This window comes from Ascidiella aspersa, chromosome 7 (genome assembly GCF_963924565.1).
Source record: "Ascidiella aspersa chromosome 7, kaAscAspe10.2, whole genome shotgun sequence".
Lineage (NCBI taxonomy): Eukaryota > Metazoa > Chordata > Ascidiacea > Phlebobranchia > Ascidiidae > Ascidiella > Ascidiella aspersa.
The window spans coordinates 25976636-25988150 of NC_139453.1; the positions used below are offsets into that span (position 1 = coordinate 25976636).

The 11515-nt window shown below is 36.5% G+C and overlaps 1 protein-coding gene across 1 annotated transcript in view; it reads right to left on the bottom strand.

The window, feature by feature from the left end:
* LOC146138676 (NACHT, LRR and PYD domains-containing protein 14-like) overlaps window positions 1-9265 on the bottom strand; it is a 31609-nt gene extending 22344 nt beyond the window's left edge. Inside the window, exons 1-7 of the mRNA XM_083394059.1 lie at window positions 8678-9265; window positions 8113-8203; window positions 6040-7859; window positions 5632-5793; window positions 4642-4797; window positions 3941-4102; window positions 340-501 (exon numbers count right to left, since the gene is read on the bottom strand). Of these exons, the coding sequence (XP_083250185.1) occupies window positions 340-501; window positions 3941-4102; window positions 4642-4797; window positions 5632-5793; window positions 6040-7859; window positions 8113-8203; window positions 8678-9217 (3093 nt within the window). The 5' untranslated portion in view covers window positions 9218-9265. The remainder of the gene's footprint in view (window positions 1-339; window positions 502-3940; window positions 4103-4641; window positions 4798-5631; window positions 5794-6039; window positions 7860-8112; window positions 8204-8677) is intronic.
* Window positions 9266-11515: the final 2250 nt, after the last annotated feature.

The following is an 11515-nucleotide window of genomic DNA, read 5'->3' on the forward strand; positions in this document are numbered from 1 at the left end:
AAGTCAGAGCGTTGACATAAAAATAAAATGTTAACTAAAAAAAAAAAAAAAAATTGAATTTATTAAATGAGCAAAAACTCAACTAAAAAAACGATATATATAGCAATAACTAATCAAATTTAAAACAAAAATTCCAAAGGAAAATCCCTTACTTCAACCCAGACTTAAGATAAGTCAAGTCATTTAAAAACAGTAGATTTCAGTCACTGGAAAACTGTCTTTAAAAAATACAACAATACAACTTTGTAAAAGTATTAGCAAAAGATAAAAAATACCATGATTTAGTACCAAGTCATCCGAGTACAAAAAATTATATTTGTGATTGTGAAATATATTTACACTGTGATCCATTCGTGCGATCGCAGCTGACAAAAGCTCCAGGTGATGTCCGATAATGTTACTTTCATTTAGTTCGAGCTGCTCAACATTGTGAACACATCTCGACAAATAGTTCAGGCCTTCAACTCCGATGTTGTTCTCACCCAAATAGAGCAAATTTATCTGAAAAACAGAACACATTTATCTCAAGAAAAGTAAAACATAACTTCGAAGCAGGGTTGCTTGAAGTCAGGACCAGGCTTATTTCTCTAGAGTCGGAACTAGAACTTGAGTAAGGCTACCCAAGACCTGCGTATGCACAGTATAATTTAAAATCAATTGGTAATTCTAAAGGTGGAATGACAGATGATAAAACATTTTCGAAACATGGTTTTGGGAAGATGAGACAGCTTTATAAGTGGACTGCTGTATATCCATATTATTTATATGGGTGCAATGAGAGCCAGGGCTTTCAAATTGTAAGGTAGTCAGACTCAACTTTTTTTTCCAGCTAGAGCAGGGACTCCCAACCGGGGAGGAATTCCTCCCTAGGAAGGAATTTTATGAGTTCAGGGGAGGAATTTTGTAAAAACTAAAAAAAAAATTACGTTGGAAATGTTACAGATCACTTTTGTATATAAATTGGGTATGTCTATTATAATTTGTACCCGGATCACATTTGGAACTGGTTGTAAAGTGTTTTGAAATTTACCTCCCTAATTATAAGGTCTACTTGTAAAAACGGTTGCATGCCATGTTTCAGGCGGTTAAATTAATCGATTATTGTCCTAACAAAGTCCTTTGTTTTGCTATGTTTGTTTTTTGACAATCTTACTGTTGCTTAGTTGCTAAAAAACAGTTTAGTAAACAGTATGTGTAATAAAACTAGATTCTTAGTTACATATTATTATCTTGTGTAGATTTTAGCTGTAGCCTAAGTTTAAGTCAACTACTAGTATTTAGGAGACATGGGTGGTAAAAAAACGAAAATATAATGAGATATATATTCAGTATGGATTTACAGCAATCACTGAAAGCGGTGAGGAAAAGCCACAGTACATACTTTGTAATAAAGTAGCCTACTCTCCAACGACTCAATGAGACCAACGAAGCTTAAGCAACATCTACAAAATGTGCATCCGCAAGATAAAGATAAGGACAAAAGTTTTTTAGAACGTCACAATAAAGCTCTGAAAATGATAAGACTCGATGCTTCTGGTGAATTTTTTAAAAGAAATAACACACTTGTTGAAGCATCGTTTTTAGTGGCACCTAAAATACCAAAGCAGAAAAAGCCACACACTACTGGGGAAACATTGATCAAGCCTTGTGCTCTAAAAATGGCAGATACAGTAGGCCTACTTGGAAAAGATGCACAAAAAAAGCTAGCGGCAGTTTCGCTATCCAATAACACGATTCAAAGATGAATCAAAGATTTGTCTGATGATATAAAACGTCAGGTAGTGCAGCAAATCAAAATATGTTTTCAATGGTGCTTTAAGGAAGAGTTTCTTTTTTGCTCCCCTCTTGAAACGACTACAAAAGCAGCAGATGTTATGGAGAGAGTTGATCCTTTTTTGTGGCTGAGAATTTGGATTGGAAAATCTTGCTGGCTGCTGTACTGATGGTGCGCCAGCGATGTCGGGGTACCATTCTGGCTTTCAAGCTTCTGTAAAAAACCGAGCTCCAAGAAGCAAAGGTGTTCACTGCATGTTGCACAGGCAAGCCCTAGCTTCAAAAACATTACCTGAATCACTTGATAAGGTTGTACATCAGATGATCCAAATAGTTAATTTTATTAAAGCATAAGCTTTGACTTCCCGGCTTTTGAAGACATTCTGTGAAGATATGGATTCAGACCACCAGGTGTTTGTCTATCACACTCAAACTTGATGGCTATCGAAAGGAAACGTTACACGAAGAATCTTTGAACTTAGAAGGGAGTATTACTCTTGGCTAGATGATGAACAATGGATACTCTCTCTTGCTTATTTGTGGGATATTTTTGAACAGCTGAACAAACTCAACCTACAGATGCAGGGTAGAAATATCAATATTATTAATTGTTGATGCACTGAAGGCTTTCAAATCTAATTGACGAATTGGAAAAGAAAAATCGAAATACAAAATTGTTTAGTGTTTGAAAAACTGGATATGTTTGTGAATAGCAGAGGTGATAAAATGCCAGAGCTAATTAAAAAAGATACTTTCCAGAGACATCTGATGGAGACTTGGATTTTGTAAGAAATCCTTTTACATTTCCAGTCGAAAAGCTTTTAGATGAAAACCAGGACAAATTTTTAGAGCTAAAGAATGACTCTTCGGCAAGGAAAGTGTATCAAGGAAAACTTCTTTAACAGTTCTGGTTTGGAATGAAAGATTCTTACCCCAAAACAACAGAAACAGCTTTTCGCATTCTTATCCCTTTTATGTTGACTTACCTATGTGAGTCAGGATTTTCTGCTCTGTTGCAGATTAAGAGCAAACCAAGAAACAAACTTGATGTTGAGGATGACTTGAGTTGTGCACTGTCACAAACTGCGCCGCGTATACAACTACTTCAAACCGCAAACAAGAGCAAATTTCGCATTGAGTTGTAATGTGAAAAAAATATATTTCAAAAAGCTTTAACTTTTTATGTTATATCTGTTTTTGGTTTTATGGGGAGGAATGAATAGTTCGAAAATGGGCAAAGGGAGGAATGTAACAAAAAAGGTTGGAAACCACTGTGCTAGAGTCAGACTTGGAAGTCTCTGGTTGTTTTTAATGGACTCCACTGCCTTTCTTGAAAGTAATGTAGAGTTAGGTAATTAGGATTAGCTCATTTAGAAGTCGCATGTAGGCCACCTAAATCTACTCCATTAGAGTTTCAAAACCAAACTCAAACCATATTGAGTGTACTGAAATAGTACACATGTGTGCAGGGCTGCGGAGTCGGACTCGGGACTCGAGTAAGACCATGTAAAACTATCAGAGTCCATAGTCCAACATTCACAGTACCAAACTTTAAAACTGATATGGCCGCCAACTGGAATTGTAAAGGTGGAACAGCAGATGGTGGAATGTTTTCCAATATGTATTGTTGGTGGATGATTATATGACACGCCTATAAGTGCTATGCAGAATATCCATGTTATTTAGTTACATTAATTGGTGGAATACAGGCTGTCGAGTAAGGGCCAGACTCTGGACTCGATATCGCACAATTCACCGGAGTTGGACTTGGGTATACTTTTTTGGCCAGAGTCGGACTTGGGGTATTTTTAACCGACTCCGCAGCCCTGCATGTGTGTACCACTGCAATCCAGCCTTTCAAAAGTCATATTGACCAACTGGCGGCACACATATTCCAGTACACCAGCAGACTTCATGGGGCTAACCAAAATCAGTTGATGATTTACCAATTTGAATTTGGTTGACCCCCTGAATGCTGCTGGTTTGTCTTACTAATAACATAGAATATTTTATTGATGTAAACTCAACGGAATTCGTGAGGTTTTTTAATATACCTGTCCTAGTTTATTGTACCAATTAAATTAAATAATTACACATTGCTGCAAAACATATAAATTATTAATTGTTTGGAAAGCAAAACATGAGGAATGTAACAAGCAGGGCGTACCCGTTGCTGCATCACAGCTACTGCATCAGCCAAGCTTCTAAGGTGGCTGCCAGTGAATCCACAATCACGGGCCGAAACACCATGGATGTTATGGATGCATCTTGCCAAATGGTCAATTCCTTCGGCTCCCAGATAGTTGCTTCCTACACTCATCCACTTTATCTGCATGAAAAGAATAAATATTTCTATTAGAGTGCATTGGTAAAGCTATAAGACCATTAAATTTTAGCATGTGCAAAAAAATATATCCAACTCGAAATTTGTAATAATATGACATTGTGGCGACTCAATGCATGCAGTCTCTTTCCTGCATAACTGCCGGTGTGTAACATGCATAAAGGGTGAGCTAATCAACGTTACACTCGAGTTACCACACCGCCGATGACAAAGCGTACAATTGCCTTTTTCTTGCGTGTGTTTTTGCCATTGTGACTCGATACATGTTATACAAATTTCTATCCGTGCTTCGAACAAGCCTAATCACAACATGATATGTTTCCAATTAGAAATGCGCCATTGTTTGTTTCAAAGCATATAAACCAAATAAAATTGTTGCTAAACTGTTTTTCAATATATAGCGATAATAGCCAAGTTACTAAAAGTATTTCTGTATGAAACACTTTGCCTCACATAAACTACAATAATATTGCAGGTTTTCAAAACAACATAGCTAAGCTAGATAAATAGTAACAATACGCAACTGGATTTCTTTGAATGCTTTCGGACAGCAATTGCATGTGATTGGCGGTGACTTCGCAATCTTGCAAGTGAAGACATTCTGTTTTGCCGACACAGTGCGCCACCACCTGGATTGATTGCTCTGTCATTTTGTTACCTCTCAGTACAAAAGTGGTCACCTTAAGCAATAAAATAAGTCAAAATTGAATGAAAATGAACATAAATCGCTTAAAAAAAAAATAAAAAATAAACTCAGCATTTTGAAATTGGTCGTTCAGTTATTTTGAAATTTATCGTTTATTTTATCAAAAAAATTTAGTTTTGATATATGTTCAAAGTCATTGTAACCGTATTATATCTTTATTGGAGAAATATACGGTATAAAAAACGCGTGATTAACGACGCCTAGGTTATTTAAATCAATGTATTTCTAACAGCCTTAACAGGTCAAAATTTTGACAAAATAAATTATTTTCAGGTCTAAATTTGTCAAATTTTAATTTTTCAGGTCAAAATTTCCTATTTTTTAGGTCAAAAAATAATCGCCCTAGTAATCAGCAACAAACTAATTCCATAAAGTAAGTACAATTATATTTAATTTTTGAATATAAAAAATAATGCACAGAATTACCTGACAGTGCAATATTTTAATTGAATACCAACCCTTTATAGATAGCAACAAATTATAATTATTTATTTATGCATAACAAATAAATAAAATAATATTAGAATTTATTGCTATTTAGTTGCAATAAGTGTTCTATTTGTTTGATCTATTTAATTTGCAACTGCAAAACACTTGCAGAGAATACAACACAAAATAAAATAAATACATAACTGAAAAACAGAAAAATGACAGGCTAATGAATATAGATAATTAGGATTTTTTACATTTATAATACAATTAAAAAAAACGATAAAAAAATAATATTGATGAGAAAAAAAACTAACCACTAATAAAATAGATACATGGTGATTAGATTTAGCAATCTTTGGCCCAGACATATTTTTACCTTTGTCGGGTGTCTCTGCAAGCTCCTTTCTATAACAGTCAGGTGTTGACTCGTTAAATCACATGACTGCAGCGATATTTCAAGCATTTTTGGAACGCGATCGGCAATGAGATTAACAAGGTGATTGTCAAAGTTAGCTTCCTTGATGTGAAACTTGCGGATCTGTAACAAAGCAAAATATTACAATTTCAAATCAACGAATTCATCAAGCAATGTTTTAGTGCAAGTTTGTAGTTTACATAATTTAGTGCAAGTTGGTTTAGTATTATTTATTTTTGTAGTAGTTGTTTTCGAATTAGCACCATATTACTAAATCTTACTGATCATGTAAATAATAATACTTAAATGTGTAAAGTTTTATTTGCCAGTTAAACCAGTTTATATAAGTATATAATGTATATATATCACCTTGTGCCTTGTGTGTAAGATTCCTTCTAAGAAGATCTTCAGTCCATCTCCAATAAATGTTGCAGGTTCATAGAAAGCACCGATATTTATCTTAATCGTTCTGTTTGTGATGTTGCGCAGCACATGTATCAAACTTGACACATCGGTTGGAAGGAGAACTCTTGAGATGAGAATCATATCCGGAAGAGATGTGGCAACTGCGTTTGTGATGCTGGCATCTTTGGATTCAAGAGCCAAACAGCAGAGCCTGAGTAGACGGGTATCGTCTGGCCGATTCCTGAAGTCAGTCCAGGCGAGGTGGGAATCACAATCGAAGAGGGTGCCAAGTTGCACTGGAAAGTCGTTTGGCGATTCCAGAGAGTACCTCTGGGCCACAAGTAAAGTGTGCCGCTTCAGCAATTCCACTTTCGGGGTGATGTCAACTTGCGCCAGGTGAGGGAACAAGTTTATTAGCTTACGCTTCACCTGTTGATTTAGCAAGCCGAAAAGAAAACGGAAAACCATCTCCCATTCGTCATTTCTCATTCTCTGGAGCATGGCAGAAAAATCTTCAAGCGGAACCATGTACATTAATTGCAGTGCTGCAAAAAATTCTTGCCAGGTGAGATGGGAGAAGTAGTACTGCTTGTCTCCATCCATTATTCGCATGTTGAATTCGTTTAAGGTTACTTGGGTGCTAATGAAGTCATCTAGACACTTGAAGTCAATGTGTGATTGCTCCAGGTCGTAGAGGGAAAAGATTAGCTTGCCGTCTAACATTCCTCGTAGGGCCAGTTCGGAAAGCTTAAAAAACTCTTCGCGATTTCCACAGAAGCGTGGTGAGCGGAAACAGTCCACCACAAACGAAGCAAACACATCAGCGATAGAAAATACCTGCTGACTTGCGTTCTGTCTCAGGGCATAGGGTACTATTAACTTGGCAAACACAGGAACAGAGCACAACGATTTGGCCAACGGGTTGACTGCAAGGATATTTTTGAGCTTTTCACACTCTTGCTGATTCACGCAAAGCCTTTGGAACAAAAGCTCGAGCGATTCCTCACTGAGGCCAAGAACCTTGACGGTAAAGTGGGGTTTGTAGTCTGGATGTAAATCGTGGTAAGCACCCGGTCGTGATATGAGCATCTTAAAAGCGTTGGGTAAAATGTTGCCGGCTAGTAAGTTCTTAAAGATGACGTCGGGCGTTGCTTTGTCAAACAGACCAATTGTGGGAACCTCCAAAGATAGATTTTCAAGCCTTGCTTCATCCAGGGCGTCCATTGTGATGTAAACATTCGGTGAATTACTGATGATTTTCAACAGCTCACGATCACTAGGTGGCGAATGCTCCCAGCTAGGATCTGAGGAACGCAAAAGAAACTCAAGGACGCTTAGTTCTCTGTTGAAGTCAAAATTTCGGAGAACTGGATGAAAGGAAAATCCATTGTTGTTACGGTCAGCCAAAATTTGAACGGATAGTTTCATGTGCTGTTTGCCAAGTGTAGATTTGCCAATACCCGCAATGCCACTTACACCTACAACATTTCCGTGTTTTCTAATATAAGCATCTATTGCATGTTGATTGTTACATCGCACCTGCGCTTCTTCGCTTGCATTTCGTTTGGCGACTGGAAAGAGATCTGAAACTTTTAGAGATTGTAGATTTGCCGTGTGGTTTCTTATTCGGAACATTCCACGCCTTCCAAACATTTCGCGTGTGCGTCGAGTCTCATGAGCAATGTTTAAAGGAACTGGTTCAGCTGCTTGTGAACCTATTGTGATGGCATTGGATCCAATGGTGACCGCATTTGATCTTTGCAGTGTATCTTTTAGATGTTGCACTGTGGTTTAAAACAAGATTAGATATTTATTTGTTAAGAATTGTAGCTTAAAGTGTCAAAAGTTACAAAATCACATTAAGGTACAATTACTTCACAAATGGACAACTGTCAGACTGCAATATCAGCAATACAAATTTAAAAATTAATAAATATACAGACGGATGTCGGATACATTAGCAAAACAAAACTAAAAATCATCATAATTCATATTTGTGTAACTTTAAAGACATAATTAATAAAACAGACAACCCACACAGAGTTTCGATTTCAAACATTCCATGTTCTGTGTAATACTGATGTATAGTTCCAGTGTACAATGCCACATTATTTGCTTGAATTTCTCTCTAAAAACAATCAAGAATTTTTAAATACAGTATCAAAAGAAGTTGTCTTTAAACAGGGGTTCAAGGGGTTCGCCACACATTTTATATTTATTAACTGATAAATTTGATTAGCTGGAGTACATTTTTCTTATTATGTTTTAAAAAAATAATTTGATAGATTGTGAACAATAAGTAGTGTAAGAACTGATGGCTTTTGTAATTTTTGTTGTTGAAAATATTGATATGGACCTCCATTATTTCAAGAAGCAGAAGAAGTTTGAAAACCACTGGGCCTTTATCCAACTTTCATTAAATAAACATAAGCTACCAAAAAGAGTTTATTCAAAATCAGATGTTTTTTGACATGGTTTCTGGCTTCAGACTTAAATGTGCAGTTTTAAAAGCCTAAGATAAACAACTCTTTTTACATTTCAAGTGGGTCTTTTATAGAACCCTTATCATTTATGTTTATGTTTACATTAAAAAAAAATGTACCTGATTATATGTCATTTCACCAGGATTGTCTCCATCATTCAGGTTTGCGTTATTTTGAACAGGCTCTTGTCTTCTGTTCAGCTGACTTTGCTGTGGTTCTGGTATCGATTGCTGTGGTGCTACCGGATTGAGACTTGGTGAGTTTGCTGTTCTAACTTGATGTATTGCTCTGTTGTTTGTTTCGGCACTTGGTCCTTCGTTATCGACAAAGGCTCTGGCAACATTGTGTGACAGATTTTCTGGAAGCCTATTCTCAGGATTAATCTGTAAATCGCCCGTAGAACGACCTGGGGTTTCTTGTACAGTTCTGTTTTGCAACTCGGGAGTGGACTGTCTTGGCAGTGCAGGCAAATGTTCAACATTGCTTCCGTTACGGTTATTGGATGCAGATTCATTTTGCTGAGCATTGGGATTTAATTGTTCTTGTAATAAATCATCATTGGATCCTGGTTGGAGATTAGGAACTACCCGTCTTTCATGATTTCTTCGATGTGTCAATCGGCTTATTCTTTGTCCAAATTTGCTGTGGTTCGATCCCATTTAGGCCAAACAAAGCAGAAATGTGGCCAATTAAAAATCACACACAACCTTCCTATAATTAACATGCACAGCGCCAGCAATATATGGTTAAAAAGAACAAAAAGAAAAAAAATAGATGGAATTACCTTTTGCAAATTACAACACACTTTTCAAAGTAGTAATTTATTAAAAACCTTCAAGTTGCAAAAATGAAAATAATGTTGCAAACTTTCCAAACAGTATAAGTGACAAAAAACGGAAATACTTAAAGCTTAATTAGCAAACTAATCCTGCCATGATATCTTGAGTCAAGTCACGACTAGCAAAATCACGAGTGGCATACTGAAGAATGTAGCCTGCGTGGAAGCAGTAATCTAATGATTTTTGTGTGTTTCGCTTTTTAAGAACATGTGTAGAAAAATGCATAAGTTAAGTCAATTTTTAACGTTATCAAAATATTCGTTTCCTCGGATTTCGATACACAAAACAGAAGATTAGGCCAAAAATATTATGGTAAGGATGAAGACCAAAATATTTGGCTCCGGGTTTTGCCAAATTTCGATTCAAAGTAAGCCAAAAAATATGGCTGCTATTGAACCATAACATTTTGTACTCAAAATGAGTACAAAGTCGAACTTTGAGTCAATGCACATCAATATATGCCAATTTGACTCGTCAGTGAGCCATTACTTTTTGTAGTGATACACACAATGCTTATCACTAACAGTAAAAATCGCAAGACCTAATTTTAGCACAGGCTATAAACTAAATATTACTTCACCAAATAATTACGTTTCGAAACTGTTACAGACTGCGTTCCAAATCTGTTCAGGCTGCGTTTTGAGGCTCAAACAAAAAGGTTCCCCATTGAGAGTCACTTCCTTCCATTGTGCTTAAGCTCGTGCTTTCGCAAAATGATCGCAGACGCCCGAAACAGTCCGAGGGAATTTCCCGAACGGTCATATTTTCGCCCAAGACAAGTTATGATTATGAAGCCATGACGACAACACACAATAAAACTTAATTCTAACGCAGTGGTTTTCAACCTTTTTCATACCGCGACCCATTTTAACAACCCAATGTAACAAATGACCCCCTCCAAAAAAAAGATTCCTGCATATTTAATGCATTTGTGTATGCGCAATAGAACAAAAAAATACTATTAAAAATAACAAAAATTATAGTACCACTCTGTTCAAAAAAATACTCATTTATTAAATTCATGCACAAGGCAGTATCAGTGAGATGGCTAGTGCTGCATCTTGGCGACAACGTTTATGCGTGCTCGCGTGGCTCTGTTGTTGCCAGAGCACACCTGAAATCTGGCTCTACTTGACATCATACCCAAAATATTTTTCGTGATAAAATGGTTATTGTGATGTAATAACTAGTTATTGTCACAACGCCGTTGTTGCGACAATGGATAGCAGTTTTTTTGCAGTACAGTAAACATTTGTTTTACTTCTGATTTCTGTCTTTATTGAATTTGAGAATAAACATAGCGCAATATAAGCAATTGCAACTTGGATTACAGGTTAGAGTTTTCACTTAGTTGTTGGACCAATTGCAAGGGCTGACGTAAAAGTGTGTACTGTTTCAGAAAAGGTTGTAAAGCATTGCCGTAGGCTACCTATGAGTGATACCGGGAACTCAATAGTAAGCCCACACTGTTAAAATAACAGTGTCGAAACTTTCTTCCTGGCCGCTGATATTTAAACATTCACTGTCAACAACATTCACTAATATCTACAAATATTTTTTTATGGCAATTAATTGACATTCTCGTAATAGTGATTAGAATTTAATCGTCGTCTTCGCGACCCCCAGAGAAAAGGCAAACGACAAACGTTCAGCAGACAATCGGCCGTAATTCGATCTGGCCTATTAATCCTAACTGATTAGAATATACCAAAGTAAAAAGTGGTGTACACTGTACAGTGGTTCCCAACCATTTTTCGTTCGCGACCCACAAGAGATACGACCAAACGAATTTAGTGACATAAACCTGCATCTGTAGGCTACTACCGGCGTACGTACTGAAATAGTTAGTCAACACAACACATTTAATTTTTACGCATTTGTGATATTGTTGCATAAATGTTACGTTACGTAAAGATAATGCAATAATTTCCCGATCTAATTGTATAGGTATTAATCTAATAGAAAACTACCCGAGTCCGACATGCGCAGTACCGAATTTAAAACTGATATGGCCGCCAAATGGAAATTGTAAAGGTGGAATATTATATGGCGGAATATTTTCGAACCATGTATTGTGAGTGAATAAATTATACGACACCCCTATAAGTGGATTGCTGA